General features: G+C 39.5%; 1 protein-coding gene across 5 annotated transcripts in view; it reads right to left on the bottom strand.

The window, feature by feature from the left end:
• Positions 1–15,501, bottom strand: part of SOHLH2 (spermatogenesis and oogenesis specific basic helix-loop-helix 2) — a 54,414-nt gene extending 38,913 nt beyond the window's left edge. The window contains exons 1-2 of one of the 5 annotated variants that reach the window (XM_045051980.1): positions 14,951–15,382; positions 1,973–2,187 (exon numbers count right to left, since the gene is read on the bottom strand). In XM_045051980.1, coding sequence (XP_044907915.1) covers positions 1,973–2,187; positions 14,951–15,154 — 419 coding nt within the window. In that variant the 5' untranslated portion in view covers positions 15,155–15,382. Of the gene's footprint in view, positions 1–1,972; positions 2,188–14,950 lie in introns of all 5 variants that reach the window. The other 4 variants (XM_006927229.4, XM_019825441.3, XM_045051990.1 and 1 more) reach the window with 4 other exon arrangements.
• Positions 15,502–24,733: the final 9,232 nt, after the last annotated feature.

Here is a 24,733-nt window from a genome sequence, read left to right on the forward strand (position 1 = left end):
TCCTCAGAGTTTTGTAAAAACAAGCCATATGGTCTTAGGTAAACCACTTCACCCTTAGTTGTTTGTAAAGTAGGGATGAAGAAACCTGTTCCACCTCCCCATAACACTGTTGTAAAAATGCTGAAATACTGTAATAAATGCAATATTATGATGAGGTCCCAGCCAGGGGAATTCTATTCATAGGAGTCATTTTTTAAAGGTATATAATAAAATAGGTTTATCTTCAGAAGAAGGACAGTTCACAACATGTCTTGGAAACGAAATCCACTTTGAGGTAGCCTGCCTGGTTTGTCTAGAGTTCGTACTCCCAGGAGAAAGCCAAAACAAATGCAGTAGATAATCTAAGAAACCCCAAGAGCTGTATCCGTCTCTCCACCTCTCTCTTTAACAAGGAACTCATTACTTTGACCTCTTCCCATTCCAACTTTTCTTGTCCCCTAACAGAATACACTTGCTTCTTTTTATTCAGGGATAATACTGACTCTGAACATTCTCCTTTAGTCTTGAAAGGCCTGTCCAGCAATTATTACAAGTCCTTGTATATTCCAATATTATCTGCAATTACACTTTCTCTATCAAATCTTCTCGTAGAAGGGGAATGAAATTTTGACCTAACCTTGTTTAAAAACATCCAGAATGTCTCAAAATCCTATGTAGTCAGGCAAGGAAGCACCTAACTCTCCCACCACCAGACTCCAGATCTCTAAAGTAGAGTGGGTCAAACAGAACCAGAACATCTATGGAGCTACAAGATGAAACAAAAATATTGGAGGTGATATTGATCTGGACTCTAGGGATCCAAAGAGTTTTGAGGCTTTTCCACATTAGGACATCTCTTGAAGGAGACACTTTGAGTCCATCGCTAATATAACACAGAGCTAAGAGTGCTCACCTTAGTGTCTGCCATAAAAATTAATGAACTCCGAAAAGATGTGTCATTTTTTAAAAAATTTTTTTGTTTTACATTTATTTATTTTTGAGAAACAGAGTGAGACAAAGCGTGAGCAGGGGAGGGGCAGAGAGAGAAGGAGACACAGAATCTGAAGCAGGCTCCAGGTTCTGAGCAAGCGGTCAGCACAGAGCCTGATGCGGGGCTCAAACCCACAAACTGTGAGATCATGACCTGAGCCGAAGTTGGATGCTCAACCGACTGAGCCACCCAGGCACCCCGGATGTGTCATTTTAAATGACATAGATATTCAAAAGGAGTACTTATGGGATTAAGGTAAGTACTATGTACCAAATAAATTTCTATGACCAATTAATTCTCACATTCACCCACATCACTTTTTTTGCTGTTGTTTTACCTTTTTTTAATGTCTATTTATTTTTGAGAGAAAGAGGGACAGAGTGCAAGTCAGGGAGGAGCAGGGAGAGGAGACACAGAATCGGAAGCAGGCTCCAGGCTCTGAGCTGTCAGCACAGAGCCTGACATGGGGCTCAAAAGACAGGAGTCGAAGGTGGACACTTAACTGACTGAGCCACCTACGCTCCCCCACATCAATTACTTTTTAAATTAAAATGATAATTCTTATAATAGTATGCCAAACTGGCAATAAAAAAAATACTATGTATACCTATTCTTCCCATGAAAGTATCTCTCATCTTAAAAATTAAAGCATAAACAGTACCATCTTTAAAGGTTTTTTTTTTTTTTTTTTTTTTTTTATAGAAATGGGTTTCTAAGGGCACTTGGGTGGCACAGTTGGTTAAGCATCTGACTCCTGATCTTGGCTCAGGTCATGATCTCACAGTTCATGAGTTCAAGCCCCATATCCGGCTCTGTGCTGATGGTGCAGAACCTGATGGTGCAGAACCTGCTTGGGATTTTCTCTCTCCTTCTGTCTTCCCGTTCCCCACTTGTGCACACACACACTCTCTCTCTCTCTCTCCCTCCCTCTCAAAAAAAAAAAAAAAAAAAAAAAAAAAACTTTAAAAAAATTTTAAAAATATAAACGTTTTTGAAGTTCACCTAATTAATTTGGCAGCTTCCAGCTCGTCAGCAGTTGGTAAAGAAGTCATCTTCAAGAAAACCATGTCAAATGGGCAATTCTCCAGAAGTGCTGCTGCCCCCTCCACATCTCTGATGGTTATGGAGACTTTTGCAATATGTGAAAAGGATTTCTGTGCAATATCAGCCAGGTACTGAACAGTGACATCTCCAACTAATAAGAGGTCTATTTTTGCCTAAAAGAGAAGGAAAAAAAGCAGAAGTACCACATAATTCATATCTGAGCACAGAGAAGGTGCCATGTATGAGAGGATAAAATAAAGGTGACAAATAACACCATGACTGACTATACAAGCAGACCGAATGGTCAACGATAAGCACCTCAGGGACAGGAACTAGTAGTTTCTTGTCCTCAGTACTTAGGGTAGTGAATAGATCTGATGGTCATGCTATTTTTTTAAGGTTTTTAAATGTTTATTTATTTTTGAGAGAGAGAAAGAGAGAGAGCGAGGAAGAGGCAGAGAGAGGGAGACACAGAATCTGAAGCAGCTCCAGGCTCTGAACTGTCAGCACAGAGCCCGAAGCAGGGCTCAAACCCATGAACCATGAGATCATGACCTGAGCCAAAGTCCAATGCTTAACCAACTGAGCCATCCAGGTGCCCCGAAGGTCATGCCATTTTTAAAAGTTCTGCCTACAAATAACTATTCTACTGTGATTTTCCTCCCAGTTTCTTTTTCATTCTAGGAACAATAGACAGGATTCTTAAGGCCTAGTTTCCCAATCACTCATCCTGCTGGAAAGTGTTTACTAATGAGAAAAAAATTGGTGATTCTCCTAAAGCACTTGTTTTAATGAAACACACATTCCAGAGAACAAAGTAAGATTTAAATTCCTAAATTCCAAGAGATACTCACAGTCTTTTCTGTAAATGGAATATACATGCCATTCAAACTTCATTATTTTAGAGCCAAAAAGCATCTTTCTTTCCTTTGGGGGTTATTTTCAAGCACATTCAATCAAGAAAAATATAATTTCCATCTTCACCTTTTATTTTCCTATGTTTTATTCTCTACAGCTATTGAACATAATCCACTAAAACTGTCAAACAAGGGCGATGTTTAAATTAGTGGAAACAGTCAGCAGACACTTGGAAAGGGCAGGCCACAGGTCCGCATGAGAAAACAGATTTGGGAGCTGACCAGAATTGAAGCCAAAAGAAGTGGGTGAAGGAGTTGGAAATACCTAGGAAGAGAAAGGCAGCTTAGGGCGCCTGGGTGTCTCAGTCAGTTAAGCATCCGACCTTGGCTCAGGTCATGATCTCACCATTCATGAGTTCAATCCCCACGTCGGGCTCTGCACAGACAGCACGGAGCCTGGAACTTGCTTCAGATTCTGTGTCTTCCTCTCCCTCTCTGCCCTTCCCCAGCTCACGCTCTGTCTCTCTTGGTCTCTCAAGGATAAATAAATGTTGAAAGAAAGAAAGAAAGAAAGAAAGAAAGAAAGAAAGAAAGAAAGAAAGAAAGAAAGAAAGAAAGAAAGAAAGAAAGAAAGAAAAAGAGAGAGAGAAAAAGAGAGAGAGAGAGAGAGAGAGAGATTGAGAGACACAGAGAGAGAGACGGAGAAAGGCAGCTGGCCAAAGATATATCCCTTCAGAGCAGGATGCTCTTGAAGGTGGCCCACCATGGAGTATCCCCTCTCCTTCACCCGGTTTCCCAGGGGCTGCTGAAGGGAACTTAAGAGGTGCAAGAAACTAGTCAGGTTTAAAGTAAGTAAAACTTTGGCCCTTCTTATTTCTGCCTTCTAATTTTCTTCCTTCTGTTAAAAAAAGAAAAGAAAAGAAAAAAGTGACTCTTCTTTTATCCCTCTCTCATATCCTAATTTAATCTCCTCCTCAGAAGCAACCACTGTCAATGATTTTGTCTATATCCTTCCAGATGAATTTTTTTTTTTTTGCTTTTTATTTTTTCCCTGTTTTTTTTTTTAATTTTATTATTTTTTAAAAGTTACATCCAAATTAGTTAGCATATAGTGAAACAATGATTTCAGGAGTAGATTCCTTAGTGCCCCTTACCCATTTAGCCCATCCACCCTCCCACAACCCCTCCAGTAATCCTCAGTTTGTTCTCCATATTTATGAGTCTCTTCTGTTTTGTCCCCCTCCCTGTTTTTATATTATTTTTGTTTCCCTTCCCTCATGTTCATCTGTTTTGTCTCTCAAAGTCCTCATGAGTGAAGTCATATGATTTTTGTCATTCTCTAATTTCACTTAGCATAATACCCTCCAGTTCCATCCACGTAGTTGCAAATGGCAAGATTTCATTCTTTTTGATTGCCGAGTAATACTCCATGGTATATATATATACCACATTTTCTTTATCCATTCATCCATCGATGGGCATGTGGGCTCTTTCCATACTTTGGCTACTGTTGACAGTGCTGCTATAAACATGGGGTTACATGTGTCCCTTCACAACAGCACACCTGTATCCCATGGATAAATGCCTAGTAGTGTAATTGCTGGGTCGTAGGGTAGTTCTATTTTTAGTTTTTTGAGAAGCCTCCATACTGTTTTCCAGAGTGGCTGCACCAGCTTGCATTCCCAACCTTCCAGATGAATTCTATGTTAATCATATAACACGTATATACCTTTTTTTCATAAAGGAGGTATTTTTAAAAGTGAGTTTCTTTTCTCACTGTAGTTCAACAATTCCTCAGAAATTCCAGTTCACTGGGAACATTTTCACTTCCCAGGCTGTTAAAGATTTATTCTCTTAAATACACGTTTTCTATCATTTCTTGGGATCTGGAGTAGAAGGAGAATGTGTACTCATCTGTCATCTTGATCCAATCTTCCTCATTTATGAGGATAGTAACTTATCAAACCATTAATTGTTATAATGCTGTAATGAACACCTTTGTGTACATATGTATTTTTAGTCTCATTAAATTCAAAGTAAACCGTGGACAACTTATGACGGATCTAATATGAATAACGGACAGGACTGAATCAAAGAAAGAAACAAGATTACTGTTTAAAAGAATGAAAAAGAAAAGTGTGGCATGTACAAAGAATGGAATATTATTCAGCCTTAAAAAGGAACTGAATTCTGATACATGCTACAACGTGAGTGAACCTTGGAAACATTATGCTAAGTGAGAAAAGGCAGACAAAAAAGCAGAAATGTTGAATTATTTCATTTGTATGATGTCCCTAAAATAGGTAAATTCAAAGAGACAGAATATAGAATAATGGTTACCACGGGCTGGGGGCAGGGGAAAATGAAGAGTTAGTGTTTAATGAAATACAGCATTGTTTTGAATGATTTTTTAGAAGTTCTGAAAATGGGTAGTGGTAAAAAGTATGTTATGTATATTATACCCCAATTTTAATAAAAAGGAATGAGGCACTAATACATTCCACAATATGGGTGAAGCCTGAAAACTTTATGCTAACTAAAAGGAGGCTATAAGAAAAGACCATGATTCTATTCACATGAAATGTCCAGAGTAGACAAATCCACAGAGACAAGTACTTTAGTGCTTACCGGGGGGGATACGGAGGTTGGAGTGACTGCTAATGGGTACAGAGTTTCTTTTTCGGATGAAGAAGATGTACCAACACTTACTGTGGTGATGTTGGTCCAATTCTGTGAATAGCAAGCCTGGAAGTGTATACTTTTTTTTTTTTTTTAATTTTTTTTTTCAACGTTTATTTATTTTTGGGACAGAGAGAGACAGAGCATGAACGGGGGAGGGGCAGAGAGAGAGGAAGACACAGAACCGGAAGCAGGCTCCAGGCTCCGAGCCATCAGCCCAGAGCCCGACGCGGGGCTCGAACTCCCGGACCGCGAGATCGTGACCTGGCTGAAGTCCGACGCTTAACCGACTGCGCCACCCAGGCGCCCCTGGAAGTGTATACTTTAAATGGGTGAATTGCATGGTTATGAATCATGTCTCAATAAAAGTTTATTTTTAAAGTAAAATAAATGGAGGAATAAATACATCCTTGTACAAGTAAGTCTAAGTCCTAGTGCCAAAACTATAAGATTAAAAGGTAATTTTTTGCTTTTGTTTCTCAACTTAGATACTGCCAAATTGTTCTTCCCAAAAGACAGAAAAATCCCCAAGAGTGTACAGGAGTACCATTTCCCCAATCCTTAATAAGACTATTTATTAATTTTCTTCATTTTTGCCAATATTATGAGGAAAAAAAAAACCCCAATCTTCCTTTTTGTTTGCGTTTTTCTGATTAACTGTGAAGTTGGATATCTTTTCATTATTGTGGCAATTTCCACTTCTATTTATTGCATATTCTATTTATTATGCTTGTCTATTTATTATCTTTTTCTAGGTTCCTATTTGTTGTTTACCTTCTTATTGCTCCATAGTTTATATATTCTGGATATGTTAACTACTTTTTTCTATTTGTCATGGCTTTTAACTTTGATTACAAGGTCTGTCACAAATAAATGTTTAATATTTAGTAACAGCCACCTACTGTTTCCTTTATGGGCTTGGTGAATTTCATCTTGCTTTCAAAGCCATCTCTATTTACATTATTAAAATATGTTTTCATAGTGTGTTCTAATACTTCTATGGTGGTTTCTTTTTTTTTTTTTGCATTTTGCTTTTTATCTCATATGGAATTTATTTGGTGATGTATCTAATTTCATCTCTTTCAAATGCAGGGCTAATTACCCAAGTAGCCTTACTGAATAGAGTAACCTTCTCCCAGTATTTTCAAATGCCACCTTTATATATATGCATGTACGATTTTCTGGGCTTCATTCTGCCCCACTGATCTATTTGCCTATTCCTAATTAATATGACACTAATTACTAGCTTTTTATATCTTTTATATTTGATACAGCTTATCGTTCCCTCCTTGCTATCCTTCAATTTGGTTCTTAGATATTTCCCACAATTTCTCCTCCAATAGAATTTTAGCATCAGGTTGTCAAGTTCCATAAAGAAGCCTGTTAAAATGTTGATTGTGGCTGCATTTATTTTACAGATTAATTAGGGAATATCATTCCAGTATTAAATCTCCCTATTTAGGAAGTAGGACTTAGAGAACTCAGGTCTTTTTTAAATGTAACCTTCATACAGATTCTGCACATGTCCTCATGTTTATTGCTAGATATTTGAAAGTTGAGGAGTCATTGTAAAGGGGATAGCTGTTCTCACTGTATTTTCTGATTGATTATAGCCAACATAGACAGTGCTACTGACTTCTGTATGAGGAATCTGCTTCAAGAACCTTATGGTACTCTCTCTTTAGTTTCAATATACTTTAGTTGATTCTTCTGAATTTTCTAGGAATATAAATAATCACTCAGTCTTCAAAAATGACATTTTTGTCTCCACACCCAGAATTTATGCTTTTTATTCACTGATCTTAAAGCACTGGCTAGAAATCCAAAACAATGGTGAATACAAGGAGTAACACTGGGTATTCTTACTTTGTTCCTGAGTTTAGTGGGAATATTTGAAATGTTTTTACCACTAAATATGATGCAGAAGGTTCTGGTCACTACCCTCTACCAAGTTAAAGAAGTTTCTTTCTACTTGGAGGATAAGAATTTTAAATCAGAAATGGGTGCTGAAATTTATCAAATATTTTAATATCAACATGATCATATTTTTTCTCCTTTATTCTGTTAGGTAGTGAATTACATTAACAGATTTCCTAATGACAAGCCATCATCGCCTTGCTGGGATAAACCTATACATAATGTGTAACAGACTAAATTCATTCGTATTATTTTAAATTTTTCCATCTATATTCATGAGCAAAATAGGATACAATTTTGTTTCATTATATTGTCTTATCTGGGTTGGGTATCATCAGGATTATGCCAGCTTTGAAGAGTAAAACAGAAAGCTTCAATATTATTTTATGGTCTTGAATATTTTATAAAACCGAATTATCTGCTTCTTGAAATTTAGGTAAACATGTCTGCAGAATCTGGGCCTGAGGCCATTTAGAGAGATGGGTTTTAGAGTATCTTTTACAGTTCCTTAATGACTACCAGTAAATTTAAATTTTCTCCCTTAAGTGAATTTTGTTCATATATTTTTTTAATTCTATTTTATCTATCTTTTCAAATATATTAATTTTTAAATGTATATAATGCTTACTATTTGTGTTGAGTTATTCTTGCTAACTGGAAATTAATATATAATTAAATCTTTTCTATCTTCTTTTTTATGGTAATGCTTTATTAGAGACTATAGAACTGCGTGGTCCAAATGATAGCCACATGTGGCAATTTATTTACACTTATGTTAACTAAAATTAAAGTTTGAAACTCACTTCAGTTACACTAGCCTCATTTCAAGTGCTCCATATCTATGTATGACAAATGGCTGCCATATCAGACATAGAACATTGTCATCACTGCATAAAGTGCTTTTGGATGGCACAGTCCTCCAAGTGGCATTCTACTGTACCCCACAGATTTTCATGTATATTACGTTTGTGTTCATTCATTGCTAGTATGTAATTTCACTTTATACTTCCATTTTAACCTAGGAGTTGCTTTAAACATCTATATAAAAATGTTTTTAATTTTCAAGATTATGATATTTTTGGTTTTGGTTCTTTTTTTGTCTATTGACAAAATTTCTTCTTTCAGTGCATTGTCAACAGTGAATGTATCCTGCATGACTACTTCTTAGAATTTATTTTCTTTGTGGCGTAATACATAGTCATTTTTTGTTAATGTTCCATGGATACTTGAAAATAATGTGTATTTTCTGCTGGGCACAGAACTTGTTGTTTTCTTTCTTACTTTAGGTCTACTTGAAGTTTCAGTTTATGGCATGTATCAACATCTCTCCTTTCTAATTATGGTTTGTGAATTTATCAATTTCTCCAACTATAGACTCTAATTTGGGGTTAGATATATAAAGATTCATGATAATTATATTCACATAAAACATAATATTTAATATATATTAAATAACATGTTATATAGCATATTTTAAATATTATATCAAGAATATCATATATTGATAATTATGTCCATTATATGGACAGAAAACTATATATATGAAATATTCTTTGTCCTTTTTAATGTTTTTTACTTGAAATTTTTTTCTGGTATACAGTAGTTTTTCATATCTCTTTATTTTGAGCTTTTCTATATATCATTTTGATTATGTGTGAATTTTGTAAATAGAATATATCTGAATTTTTAGGTTTCTTTTCACGATATGTGACTTTAGTTTTAATATAGGAATTTAATTAATTTCATTAATGGCATTAACTAATGTACATTAATATCAAGTAATAACATTAATTGTGAAACATTTATAACTTAACCTGAAGTGGTCTTATTCCCTTCATTTGTTATTTCACATTTCCTATCCATAGTAATTTTGTTTCTTTTTCCCTATGCCTTCTGTTAGGCTGATGGAATTTTCCTTTTTCCCCTCCTGCTGTTCTTACAATACTTTGGGAGTTAAGGCCCTTATTTCTATTACTTAATAGTGGCATTTGGGCCCACAGTTCAGTGCCAGTTTTACCTGGTAAATACTTCTTTTTTTTTTTTTTTTTTTGCATTTTATTTTTGAGACAGGGAGAGACAGCATGAACGGGGGAGGGTCAGAGAGAGAGGGAGACACAGAATCTGAAACAGGCTCCAGGCTCTGAGCCATCAGCACAGAGCCCCACGCGGGGCTCGAACTCACGAACCACGAGATCGTGACCTGAGCCGAAATCGGACGCTTAACCGACTGAGCCACCCAGACGCCCCTACCTGGTAAATACTTCCAAGGTCAAAATCCCCTGCCTCTGAACCTTGAAGCTATTGGTCCATTTCCTTCTGGCATCCAGTTGTTAATAAAAATAAGCTGCTTTGCTTTCCTTTCAGTGCTTTTCTCATTATGCTGTGGGTTCTGATAGTTTGTGAGGATGTGTCTGGGTATAGATCTTATTCCTCCTACCTGGCACTCAGTGGATCTTTGGCTTTGGAAGTTTCCTTCTGTTTCTCTATTTCCTCCTGTCTTCATCGCTCCTAGATGCAGGACATCCACAATTGATCCTTCATGGCTCAGCTTCACTCAGAGACAGTCCCTTAACTTTATTTTTCATATCACCAGCTCAGTCTTAAGTCCTTCCAAAGATTGTTATAATTTCAGTTCGTTTAATGTGAATTGCTCCCTTCTAAGATTTTTCATTTTTGGTAATTCTTCATATCCTGCTATTTTTAGGATGTGATATCCTCACTGAGAATACAATTAGAATTTTAAGTTTGTTATATCCCCTTACTAACTTGTCTCTGGAATAGTTGTGTCCAGTGGCTGCATTTGTGTCTAGTTCTGTTAATGTCTGGAGATCCTTGGTTATTTGAACATAAATATGAATCAAGGACTAAGTCAATGTGTATAAGTAATCTCAGCGGCTGCCTCCTTTGAAGGGACAACTGACTGGGGTTCGGTTAAGTGGGCAGGACAGTGGAAGCAAGGCTGGAGAGCAGAGAGGCTGGGACCAGCTAATTGTCAAAATAATAATAATGGCAGGCATTACTCTGAGGGCCAAGCAACAATAGTTTATTTCCCTCCTGAGCAGAGCTGCCTCCTTGTCAGTTATAAAGATCTGGAAATGACCGACACCAGGAACCTGGGGGCCATATGTCGTCCATTCTCTTTAGGATGAAGTAGGTGTGAACTGGGAGAGTCAAGGGGTAAAGAAATGCAGAGGCCCACGTGGCCCAGGTGCTCTGCATACAGCTAATTTATCACCAGGTGAGCACCCTCTGGTCAACTTTCATCTGTTTCTTCTAACATTCAGCCAGAGCTACCGTTAGTATTGTTTTTGCCTTTGCCCTTCTTCTTTAGGTCTTTTAAGCTGTGGTTTTTTCTACTTTTCTTTTAGTGGCAATTTCATTCCATCTGCTTTCTAAGTTTCAAGTTTTCCTGTGGATTTTTTTTCTTAATGGTCAGAGACAAGCTGCTTTGTTCAAACCAAGATCCCAAGAAGGACTATGCATTACATTTGGTTAGGTTACTCTTGGACCTCTAATTTGGAATACCTGCTCCCTGCTCCCCCTGCCACACACACACCTTTCTTTTTTTTCCCCCATGATTTTTTCTTGATGAAGGTATCAGCACATGTTTAAGTATCTCCTGCTCTGGGTCAGGGTCAGACCAGGAAGTTGACATGTGCACTCCATTCCTCATCAGGAGTCAATCTGATTTACCTGCCCCACCCTGTTTCAAACAGGATAAGAATTCAAACTCCTTAGCACAGCCTTTCAATAGCTTAATATATATCAACCCATGTCACCAGCCTTATTTCTTTCCACTGCCCTCAAATGCCCTATGATCTAAGAAGACAGCAAAACACTTTCAAATGAGCTTTGAAATTTGGAATTTCTACAGTAGAAAATATCACGACCCTTTAGTGTGTTTCCTTTTCATTTTATAAACATCTCGCATTTCCAATAGCGCTTTAGGAGCAACGTGGGACTCAAAAAAACCACTGTGATGCTTTTGTGTGCGGATTGTTTGTGAAGCTCCATGGTAGCAAAGGATTACTTCCATCAATATATTCCCTTGTGAACAAAATGCCAAGAATTGAAATGCTCATTAACAAGTGGTCATAAAAGGATTATAGTTTTGTTTTTTAATTCACCTGGTTAACTAAACCTATGAACGTCCAAAACTAATCATTTAATTAACCTTCCAAACTGAGATACTTTTGAGAATGAAAGGGGTAGCTAATAATAATTACACTAAAATAACACATATAAAACAAAGTGTCCTGGGCTATGAATAACTTGTAAAGCTTTCTACCAAGATTTATTTTCTCTTTCCTTTAAAACACCCAACACTTTGCATCTGCTTAAGTTTGACTGATATCTATTTATTCTCTCCATAGATGTTTTTTGAGCCCTTACTACAAGGCAGATGCTGTACTGGGAACACAAAGTGGACAGAGAAGGTCCTGCCTTCATGGGGCTGACATTCTAGTAATCCTTTTTTTCTGCTACTAAGAATAGCTTTCATTCTTTGGAGCACAGGAAGAATGCGTCTCAGTTCCACCAAAGCTACTACTGATTCTCTTTAAACAGCTGGATGCAGTGTGGGAAGAGGGCAAAGGCTTTCCATGCACATAGACCAGGGTCTGTTGCCTAGGTCAGCCACTTACTAGTGGTTTTGAGTAAGATACTAGTGATCCTCATCTGGGAGTTAAAAATACTTAAATCCTGACTGTTATAGGAAGAAATGTTGGTACGATGCCCTGTAGGTGGTATTGCCATGTTTTCTCAATAATATCAAACCTGAGCAGAGACAACATCAAATCAATATGATGGGGAAGGAAGTAGAAGGGGAAAAGAAAATGTGTCTGAAGACAGCCCTAAATCAAATGGGTCTTTGCATTACTTTAGCCATAGAGAAGGGGAAACGGCCCACAGTAAATAAAAGGTAAGCCTTGAATAACAAAAACCAGCTGCTAACTTAAACCCTTTCCTACTAGCTCTGATGCTTCTGACTGCAATATTCCCTGCTGAGGCTCAGTGTCCAACTCCCCCAAATCTCTCAGCTAGTATTATGGAGAAGTCAAGAGTAAGCTCTGAAGGGCAGGACACAGGTACTGGAGAGAAACCTGAGAGGAAGTAGGAAAAATCCAGAAAGGGATGAGAAGGTGCAGTACCAGTAACAGGCTGTTTTGCACAGGAGTCTATAGTTCTGTGCCATGGTGCAAGGCATTTCACAGAGTAACAGCAGCTCTGGAGGGGTGTCTGGGTGGCTCAGTAGGTTCAGCATCTGACTTTGGCTCAGGCCACGATCTCATGGTGCGTGAGTTAGAGCCTCCCATCAGGCTCTGCACTGACAGAATCCCAGTGTATGGGATTCTCTCTCCTTCTCACCCTGCCCCTCCTACCCTCCCCCACTCACTCTCTCTCTCTCTCAAAATAAATAAACTTAAAAAAAAAAAGCAGCTGTAGAAAGAAGGGACTTGCTCTCCTGCCAAAGGCTTCCTCCTCTGCCCTACAAAATCAATGCCATAGCACACGTGGAATGTTAATAATCAGACAAATTAGAACACTGCCCTAGTCCACTATCCCAAGGTAACTTGAATTAACTGAATAGCTTCTAATCAACTTAAATCTGAATATTCATTAAGTTAAAAATATCCTGTTGGCAGTATAATATGAACACAGGTGATGAGAAAAATCCACTGATAGGAATAATAAAAGGGAAATGAACAAAACTTTCTAGTATATTCTGCTTTGGGAAACTGCCTTTTCTAGTACATCCAAGATTTTCACCTGAGTATCACAACTTCAACGGATGCGTGACTTCGTGTGGTGGGATTTTTTTTCTATTTGAATTGATTACTGCACCTTTTATTTAAAAAAAAAAAAAAAGGAATACATATTCATTGGGAAAGATAGGAAAAAAATTTTTTTAAAGCCTAACGAGGAAATAAAAAGCATTTGTAATTTCACCACTTGGGGATAAATACTACTAACACCTTGGTGTAGATCTCTGAAGTGTGGGCAGTTTTTAGATTTCATCATCACCACTGGTCTTTATCCACTCAGTTTGATTTCTAAATCACAGTACCACTCAGGGCACTCTAGTCTCTACAATGTTGAAAACACTGGATTTCCATTTGCGATGTGCGGCAGGCTAAACCCTTAATTAGTAACAGCAGGTGCTGAAGTGCTTAAAGCAAATCACTCCTACATTTTAGTGAGTTGTTATTTATGTCACTCTTATCGCCAGGAGCAGTGCTGACAATCAGCAGCAGCTGCAAGGGCCAAGGCTCTCACAGGGCAATTGTTGGCCTCCAGTTTCCCCAAGAGTCAAGGGATTTAAACAGCTCTATCTGGAGAAACTGATCAAGCTGCTCTTCAAATGCAAACAAAAGATTCAGTTGGGGCTTCAGACTTTCTTAAGGGTAGGAAGCCGAGATTGCTCATGCACTACTAGATAATCAGATATTTCACTCAGAGTTCCATTTTGTGTAGCTTTGCCTAATCCCGCACCTTAAAATACTATTTTTCCTTTGAGTTTAAAGAGGTGCCTCCATTCTGAAATAATTAAGAAAACCTATTAAACCGGTCCACTTCAAAGTGGTAATTTCAGAAAGCTTGTGCTTAAAGCAGGGGAGATTTAAGTATGCAGAACATTCTAAGGGCTAAAAAACTTCAGGCAGCCCAAGAGGCTTGCCTCTCCTATTTCTCTACCAAGATACGTCAAATAAGAAAGCCAACACCAGCTTGCCTTGCTCTCTGGGGTGGGTGAGGTTTTATGCCTTCCTTCTAGAAAGCTTATCATCACCTTTCATTTTCTATCTACAACAGTCACGGAAATGATCCTGTGCTTCTTTCTGCCAAGGGGAAGATAAATCAGGTGCCTTCAAAAGAGGCCAGCGGGCTTTTTGAGTCCCCTGGAGGTGGGAGGACGTGTGAACAGCACAGATGCCTTTTCCCGCCAACGGCTTTGGTTTCCAGGCACAACTGCCTGTTTGGGTGGAAGCCTGAGGAAGGACGTGCGAGGACTTTCTGGCCCCCGTGCCCGTAAGCAAACTGAAAAAAGCCTGCCAAGCTGTGCGGAGACAAGAATGCTCAAAATAAATTTCCCCATGTTAAATAAACTTCCCCGTATTCAAAGTAAAACCAAAGTTGTCGTCATTCACATTCTGTGCAGACACCTACTAGGTTTCGCTCCCGGCTAACCTTCCGAGTGGTCGGCTAGAAAAGCGGAGTTCGGCCGGTGCCGAGGGCCACAGAGGCAGGCCTGTGGGAAACAGCTCAGTTGGGCCTCCCGCCCTGGGCGACTCCGTCCGGGCGGGACCCCCCCACCCCCGCCCTCGGACGCCGGCTCGCGCCCCTGGAAGTGGCCCTCCCGGCGCCGCGCTCCTCCGGCGTCCCCTGAATGAGAGATGCCTGTGCGGGCCTAGGGGGCCACCCGGCCCAGGGCCCGCGCGCGGTGATCAACGCAGCTGCCGCCCCTTCCTCCTCCTCTGCCTCTTACCTGGCCAGAGATTCGGCCGCGCTCCGGGCGGGTAATTGAGGCCGCCATGGCCTGTTGCCCACGTGCCGGGTCCTGGGGCAGCCTCACCGCAGGAGGAGCTCGGCCGAGCCGCCGCGTCCCGGACGCCGGCTCGGGCCGCGCTGATGGGTCTCGCGGCCCGCAGCTGTGGGCGCGCACGCCCCAGGCCCGCCTTAAAGTGGCCATGACGCCCGGGGCCGGGCACCTGGGGGTGCTGCAGCCTGCTCCAAGGGGTCCCGCGGGACCTGGGCTGGGGGAGGGGCTCCCGGGGGCTGCCGGGAGGGGCTGTCCAGGGTGCCCTGGGGGCCCTTGGTGGCAGGCTGCCCACCCACAGTCCCGGCCCCAGTCCCCGTCCCACGCTCAGGGAGGTCACGGCCCCAGGCCTTCGTAGAACTGCCAGGAGAAGGCGGAAGCGCTGCCTCGCCTCAGGCTGCTCTAAAAATCTTTAGGGTATCTTTTGGATCAGCAAACGGTTTTTTGGGTTTTTTTCCCTAGACAAACATGTAGAAGCTAGAGAAGGCGAGTGCTGTTATGGCGTTTTCGTTCCAAAGAAATTAAATATTTTAGAAGTATTTCATTTTGTCCGGTGACTCAGCATTGTCCCCATTTTCTCAACTGAGAAACTTGGACAATTAGAAAGTCTTCTGGTAGCTGCTGTGTAACTCACTTCATTCAGCCTTGGCTGGACGTTTTATTTAGATCTGTTGAGTGCCAGGAGCTGTAGGGGATCCTTTCTCTTATGGTCTTTACTATTGTTCCTGATTTTTCCATTGCTAGAAATTGGGGTTGGGGGCGGGGCGCCGGGACGGGCAGGAGAGTGAGGGAGAAGATGGTATCTGGTAATTGTCACTTTGGATTTCCCTAGATTCTTGATCTCACTTAACATATAATACGAACGTGCTGTACTTGAATTATCAGTGCCTGCTTTCTTGGGCAAGCTTTGATTTCCTGAGCAGGTCCTGCAGTGTTCTGAAGCCCTAATTTTGACCATGAGAGTGTGTCAAAAATATTGCTGTGATGCTCTGATTATGATGGGAAGAAAAGGCGCAGATAAATTTCTGATGAAATCATTCTGCAACGTTTTGGGAAGTAAATGTTCACATTTTAATAGTTATGATTTTGGCTCTTTATCGCTTTTCCAGTTAATCAGGAACTGAGTGTCTGGATAAACATCTCTGAGGCACTTTGCTAACCAATATTGGACAAAGGTGAAGCCAAGCCCAAGCCCTGGGTGGGTGTGAACTGAGACAGCTTTGAGCATTTCCCCTCTCTGTGGTAATCAGGGCACTGCTCCAGGGGTCTAGATAAGCAAATCTGATTCTAATACTAACAAAGACATTGTTGGAACTGACACAGACTCATTGTTTTTAAAGTTGAGGGGACAATGCCCCTAAGTTTATGTGAGAGGAAGAAATCAACCCTCCAATTATGTGTTGGAGGAAGCAATAAAAAATAATAAATTTCTCCAGGATCCGTAATATAAGATCATCACAAGTTCCCTAAGAATTAATTTGAGATATTTTAATAGTTTCAAATCTAAAAGAAAGACAAAGACAAGCTTACTTTATAAGTGAGCAGGCATCTACTTGAAAACAACTGAGGGTGATTTTGACCCCCAAGGGACATTTGCCAATGTCTGGAGACATTTTTTTGGTCATCACAACTGGCTTCTAATGGGCAGGAGTCAGGGATGCTTGCTGCTAAACATTCTGCAATGCCCAAGGACAGCCTCCTATAACAGAATTATCTGGCCCAAAATGTTCTGAGTGCTGAGGTTGAGAAACTACTCTAAACCTTCTAAGTTATAACATAGAATGCAAACCATGTAATTTTTTGTCACCTTTAACATTCTTGAATCATACTCCTATTACTGGGCAGAAAAATGGGCAGATGGATGCTCTCTGTGGTTCCCCAAAATAACAATATGCTACTTATACTCTTGATGGAAAACTGAATATGATGAATTATAAAATAGGACAAGAATAATTTTACACAGAGGAATATATTTTAAAACTTGCACTCAAAATCAAGTTGCTTCTTTAAAAATGATGTTCTGGGGCGCCTAAGTGGTTCAGTTAGTTAAGAGACAAACTCTTAATTTCAGCTTAGGTCATGATCTCACAGTTCATGGGTTCAAGCGCCATGTCGGGCTCTGTGCTGACAGGGTGGAATTCTCTCTTTCCCTCTCTCTCTGCCCCTCCCCAGCACTCCTTCTCTCTCAAAATATATACATAAATAAAAAAATAGTATCCTGGTCATTTAAGATTATTAGCATTCATAGTATGCACTTTACATTATTTTCCCTTCCAATTGTGTATTTTTCACAATATGATACAACCTTGAATAGGTTTATAAGTACTACAGTATACATGGTCTGTTCAAATGAGCTCTTGTAAAGAACCTATGCTTGAAATGTTAGGAATTTTTCCATCCAGCTATTTTACAGAAACTAATATAGAAAGCTCTCTCCAGTATTGTTATTACTTGGCTTGTTCTCAGAAACGCAGAAATTTAGAACTCGACAAGACCCTAGAGATGACCTAATTGCCTTCCCTTTCAAAGATGGTAAGGCCCAAACAATGTTCTCATAAGTAGAACTGTAACCATAGAAGTTGGAAGCCAGAGAATTAACTAATTGCAATAATTTTCACTGATAATTTTTACATTTAGCAGTGCACTGAACTTGTTACAGAACCAGGCTGGAACGCTGGCGGAAAAACCAAGCAGCACTTGGAGACCTTGGTGGATCAGAGACTTACTTCACACCGGTGGGCTCAGAGGAGACCATTTCTCCAAAGATCTGAGCTCCAAATGAAGGGGGGAAAGGTAATTGATAGTTGTCAACTTCCGTATCTGTGGCAGGTTTTTGTGTGTGTGGCAAACAGGGCAAGAAGAACCCGGAAGAGGGGTCTCTAAGCTAGAGACCAGATCTTGTTTTAGTCCCCTTGGACATTTTATGGTGTAAAACCTTATTCATTTCCCCCCCAAACTCACTTTTTAAATCTGTTAAAAAAACATTTTAAACACCGTGCTTACATTATCCTTGGAATATTAAATCCAGGAGTCCACCCTAACTTGACTAACCACTGAGTTCTATATAGGATTACAAGCAAGGATATTTTCATAATGTTAACTGAGGAAGGTGATTTTTGCTTCCACTTACGCCATCTTCCCCCTCCTCCTTGCAGGTCCATTATAGAATAGCCAGAATAATCTTTTAAAATATAAATTGAAATATTAACTCCTCTTCTCAAAATCATTCCTTCAGAAAAAAATCCAAATTCTTTTCTATGTCCAGCAAGACTTTATGACTCTCCCCCTCCAACCTTATCTTATCTCTTACCATTCTTATGACCTTTCAAGACCTCTAGTCACACTGCCTTCTTCTGAGAATACCAGATAAGTGCAAAGCACTCTGCCTTTGTTCTTCCTTCTGTTTGTAATGTTCTTACCTGTCTTCCCCCCAGATTGCTCCATTTCATTTAAATTTTTGTTATTATGTCACCTCCTCAAACATTCCCTGTCAGAATGTAACCTCTTACTTTATTTTTCATAGCACTTTTCTATATTAGAAAGCATATGTGTTTGTTTTTCCTTATCTTTCTCCCTAAGACAGAGGATCTGTCTGTACTATCCACTTCCATCACGTTGGTCTGGCTCATAGCAGGCACTTATTTGAAGCATGAATTAAAGTTACTTTAGAAGTTGACTGGTATATGTGGACTTGGAATCAGGTCTTTCTGGCTATGATCTGTCCTCTATTTCATAATGCCACTCATTTTGTAGTGGAAACAAAAAGACAAGGTTTGGAGGAAAGGAAAAAATATCGTGTGCATCAAAATGATAAGCTTGGTATCTCAAAGTTTGAACTAGTATAAATTGTGTTGGTTGTGGCCCAGGAAAAACGAAAGATGACTTTTAATCCCATCCTTTCCATATTTAAAAATGTGCAAAGACACCTATGTTTACCTAATTAAATTCCCATTCCTCAGTGTGGCATTAGGGCCCATGTTACCTCACCAATATGGCTTTCTAGATTCAGCTTTTAATCAAGTTGACTAGATTTGTTTCTATTCCCTGACAGTGTCCTTGGATTTCCCCCAACAGTGTGCAGTGTAGGAACTCCACAATCAGACTGAGTAACCACATTCTCTGGAACTGCAGGGTCAATGGGATCAATCACTTGAAGGCTTAAGACATCCTGAACTACTTCTAAAGGACAGTATTGGCCAGCAAACATCTGTGAGCACAGGTCATTGACTTGGGAACTCCCCTGGGTATTTCCCCTGATCCTTCCCAGCTGCTAATTCATCTATGCCTTGTTCTTTGATTCTGACCTCAGCCTAAAAACTTTACTTGCCCTGTGATCCCTGTGTCAAAGAGGGTAGGACCTCTCCTGCTCACATGCCTCCTTCTTGCCTCTGGCTCAGTTCTCCTAACCAGCAAGTTCAGTTCTGACAACCACATTCCCTGAGCATTCTTTGTCCTGGCTTTCTCTCCCACACTACCGTCTGACTCACATTCTCCTTTTGTGGGTAATCTGGGGAGACAGAAAAATTCTCAAAGAATTCCTAATTCCACTTTATACCTCTGTTCAACAAGTAGAACTCTGTTTCAGTAGAATGTTAAGGCAGAGGTTGTTTTACTAGACTTCATATCCTGGTATCTAGTATATAGAAGGTGATCAATAAATACATGTTTTCCCCCAATGAAGTAGGAACTATTGCTAGTAGGCAGTGATAAAGGTCAGAAAATAACAACTTCTAGTGATGTCCTGCAATCAATTGCACTAAGATGTGACAATTTTCTCATCATCCAATATACCAATATATTTTCAAAACTAGGAGTTAGTTCTACCAAATTAAAATGATGTATATTTGCCTTATTAACCATAAGTCTTTGCAAGGTAATGTGGAGCTATACCAAAGTGACACTATAATTCTGCATGAGGGGGCTCTGTCACACTGATTTCAGAGCGAGGCCAGCCACACTGGTTAATTTGGAGGGCATCCTCCCGGTGCAACAAAACAGCAGAACCATTAGAAGCAGCCTGGGGTTATTGATTAGGCCTCTACTACCTGAGCCTATCACATAGTTACAAAATAACTATTTTTTCTTTGGTCACAATGACTACCAAGTCAAAGTCATGAGGAATTTCTACACAAACAATCCAGACAGTCTTAAAGGAGAGAAGTTTCTTATATGTGAAGGTGGAGGACAAGGTGAAGGAAAAAAGAATGTAGTTCACACTTTCCTTGTAAATACTTAGATGTATAGTAATGATTTTTTTTTATTTTTTTTTTCAATTTTTTTTTTCAACATTTATTTATTTTTGGGACAGAGAGAGACACAGCATGAACGGGGGAGGGGCAGAGAAAGAGGGAGACACAGAATCGGAAACAGGCTCCAGGCTCTGAGCCATCAGCCCAGAGCCTGACGCGGGGCTCGAACTCCTGGACCGCGAGATCGTGACCTGGCTGAAGTTGGACGCTTAACCGACTGCGCCACCCAGGCGCCCCTATAGTAATGATTTAAAAGTCAGCTAGTGTAATTTTTTTTATTATGGAAAATTTCATACACATCCAAGTGTAGATATATTATGGATATACAATATAAAGTATATGAATGTGTATATACCTATGATCCCACCTAACACATACTGCCAATAATTTTGAAATCTTTTTTATGTGCCTCTCCCATTTCCATTCTCTTTTCTCTCTCCCAAGATATAAAGACTACTTACTTATTGATTTTTTTAACTACTAAAACCTAAATGGGTTGTGCCCTGAGAAAGAAATAAACCTTTGTGTTAAGCCTCTGAAGTTTGAAATTGTTTCTTGTAGTCATAATTCAGAATAATTTGAATTTAGGTGCTGCATTAACAAAATAGTAAAATAAAACAAGTCTTGTGGCATTAACTTAGCAGATCTTCAGGGGAGGCAGGGAAACAAGCATGAAAGAGAAGGCCTGGACATCCCTGTTACATCCCAGAGGTCCAAGTGGTTACCAAACCTATAAGTCAAGGAAAAGATATTCAAAAAAATCTACTACTACCAATTTGTGATGGATGTTACTGACTGCCTTTGACAGGACAGAAGAAAAGATTAGCTTGGGATATTATTAGCCAGTTTGCAAGGAGAAATGAAAAGGAATAGAAAGAATCTGAGGGAGAATCTAGAAATCTGGGGCATTAGAGGGTTGGAAAGACCAATACCTTTAGACCCCAAAAAGCAAGAGATAAGACTGAGAAGCATTTTGACCAACAGGAGCCACTAAGACAGCCTTATGGCAAAGATCAGATTATGAGTATTAGATTTACACCCTAACCTATTATTTCAAATAGCTGCAAGGTAGCTGCCTTCAGGTACAGAGAGAAATAGGCCAAAGAAACAAATTATGCTCTGAAATTTATCATTATTATACATGGAATTGACTACTACTTGGATGGAGTTATATTATCCAAGAAACCATAAACTTTGACCAAAAGCCTTTAACTATTTGAACTGTGAAGTTATGTCAGGGCACCCAGGCTGGTTTGTTCAAAAAATGCACACTAGAAGCTGTGCATCCCCAAAGGCAAGCCTAACTTATAACACCCACTTCAACTATGGGCAAGAAGACTGAAAAGAAAGAAACTCCCATGGAGTAGTGCCAGAGGTCACCGAGAAAAATGGATAAGAATATTCCTTCCTAGAAGCAAAATCAGAGCCTGATCAAGGAACATCCTCCATTTGCAGAGAAGAGGGCTTTCACCATGTCTACCTAATGGGATTCCATGAGTGCTATGGACCAGTGATGCTGTGCATTCTTCCTTTTCTAAGTAAAAGTGATTAAGGGTATCCTACCCCTCTCACGCATTAGTTGGTGCATTCCAACAATGTTTGGGTACAGCCTGTGTTTGGCTATCATTCTGTACAGCATTTGCACGAGGCTTAAAAGAACAGTATCCTAGAAAGTCATTGCTGGAAAAGCAAGAGATTCTGTTTAGAAAAAAAAAAAAATCTAGTTATGTTCAGCAAACTGGAAAATATGCTGAGTTGGAACCAATTTAAAAATCTCAACTGACATTCTAGAATTTGACTCAATGATGCAGGCAGGCCAGGGGCCATCACTATCAAGAATCGTTGAATTTATCTCTATGTAGTTTTGAAGAAAGATATCATTAATCTACTGAAAAGAAAAAAAAATCCAAATACCTGTAAGCCTTACTAAAAACATTGTTTGGTACTATATTAGTGAGCATCAGTTAACTGCTTCAGCAACTAAAACACAAATCTCAGTGACAACACATGTGCACATATACATACTCACAAGAGGATTTACTTTTCACATACACCACGATCAAATGAGGGTCACAAGGTGAAATCAATGGATTTGCTATGCGCAATAATTCAGGCACCTATGTTTCTTCCATCTGTGGCTCTACCATCCTCTGGAGCCGTGGCATTTACTTCTAGACCCTCAACATCCACTCATCACACAAAATTTTCAAAGAGCACAACCAAGAATGATCACCTGGGAGGTTTTCATGGGCCAGTCACAGAAATGACATATACAGCTTAGATTATAGTGTCCTGAAGTCAGTCACAGGGCCACACCTAGCTACACATAGTGTTTCACAACTGTATCTCTAAACACATCACTCATTACTAAATAGTGTTTTTCACGCATACATCATTAAAAAAAAAAAAAAAGTAGCGTATATACCAGGCACTGGTAAACAATGTGTTTCACACATGGAAAATGTGGCCTAATTCTGTCTCATTAGAAAAAAGGCAACAGTCTGGTAAGCACATAGCAGTCTTCACCATAATCCATCAATTTTATCACCAAATATCCTTTTGTTCCTTTCTTCCCAGGATATACTTACCTTCCCACCAAGAAACACAAGACAAAGCCCTGTCCAGTCATTTTATCCAGTATAAATTTTAGTTTAAAATTAAGGTGAGGGGCGCCTGGGTGGCGCAGTCGGTTAAGCGTCCGACTTCAGCCAGGTCACGATCTCGCGGTCCGTGAGTTCGAGCCCCGCGTCGGGCTCTGGGCTGATGGCTCAGAGCCTGGAGCCTGTTTCCGATTCTGTGTCTCCCTCTCTCTCTGCCCCTCCCCCGTTCATGCTCTGTCTCTCTCTGTCCCAAAAATAAATAAACGTTGAAAAAAAAATTTAAAATTAAGGTGAGAAAAATTTATTTAGGTGATAACATTAAACAAATTGTTATAGACTAAGTAAGATGAGTTTTTATACTGGATTTAAAAATATTTTCCATGTTTTGATGCTCTAAGTTTAAAGGGATGGGTCCTTTACTTCTGGCCTTTATGGAGTATCAAGGGCAAGATTTACCCTCTTGCTGTGAACAAATTAAAAACTGGACAAAATGGGGCACATGGGTGGCTCAGTTGGTTAAGCATCTGAGTCTTTTGGCTCAGGTCATGATTTCACAAAATTAAAAACGAGTCAGACCAATGGAAGGTAATTAAATGGTTATAGATTTTTGCTCATACAACTGCAACAAGTTTTCAATAAAACATTTGAGTGTATAAAAAAAAACAGTCCAACATCTAATGAGAAATTAGTAGGTATGACAAGACACAGAAAATGAGACCCAAAACCATGAGTAAAATCAGCCCCTAGAAACAGACCTAGAAATGACAGAGATAAAGATAAAGGAATTAACAAATAAATATGTTAAAATAGCTATTATAACTATATTTGACTAAAGAGAAACATAAATACATCAAGGTAAATAAAGGATATAAAAAAAGAAAAAACAAATGGCACAATATCAAGTGTCCTACCACAGGTCGTAATTAAGTCCTGAAAGGAGAGAAAAGGGACAGAAAAACAACTTGAAAAATAACCAAAAATCTTCCAGATTGATGAAAACTCAAAATCTACAGATCAAAGAAGCTCAGTGAACCCCATGCATGATAAACATAACACCACACTAAGACTCATTATAAGCAATTCCTGAAAACCAATGGTAGAAACTCTTAAATAAGCCTATTATAAAAACCACATTATGTACAAAGGAACAAAGAAAAACCACACACTTCTTATCAGAAACTGTGGGTGCAATCACACAAAAGAATGGAATTTTTAATGTGTTGAAAGACTAATACCATCAACCTAACTTGTTTCCTTCTATTCCAGAAGATTCCTCCTGTCCCTCTCCTCCAGACCCTGGAATCATCATTTTGGGGCCCAATCTTTCCCTGTAGACTTGACCATTAATTGGTACATACCAGGGGTGCCTGGGTGGCGCAGTCGGTTAAGCGGCCGACTTCAGCCAGGTCACGATCTCGCGGTCCGGGAGTTCGAGCCCCGCGTCAGGCTCTGGGCTGATGGCTCGGAGCCTGGAGCCTGTTTCTGATTCTGTGTCTCCCTCTCTCTCTGACCCTCCCCCGTTCATGCTCTGTCTCTCTCTGTCCGAAAAATAAATAAACGTTGAGAAAAAAATTAAAAAAAAAAATTTGTGCATACCAGTGAAATTATCTTTCAAAAAGGAAGGTTTTTGCTCCAATTCCTTTAACATTATATAGACAAATTACTTTAGTGCTGTGAGCTACTTTCAAGACTTTCTTAACTATTTACACACTGGTAAGTCAATATGCATTATCTCAATACCTTGTGATGTTCTGTGATTTCTATAAACTTATTTTTATTACACGAAGATATCAGAACTGTTGCAATAAAAGGGTTTATACCCCCCTTCTGTCCCACACACACATAAGGTACCTTTGAAATCAATTATTTCTATTTTTATTCTA

This window comes from Felis catus, chromosome A1, assembly GCF_018350175.1.
Source record: "Felis catus isolate Fca126 chromosome A1, F.catus_Fca126_mat1.0, whole genome shotgun sequence".
NCBI lineage: Eukaryota > Metazoa > Chordata > Mammalia > Carnivora > Felidae > Felis > Felis catus.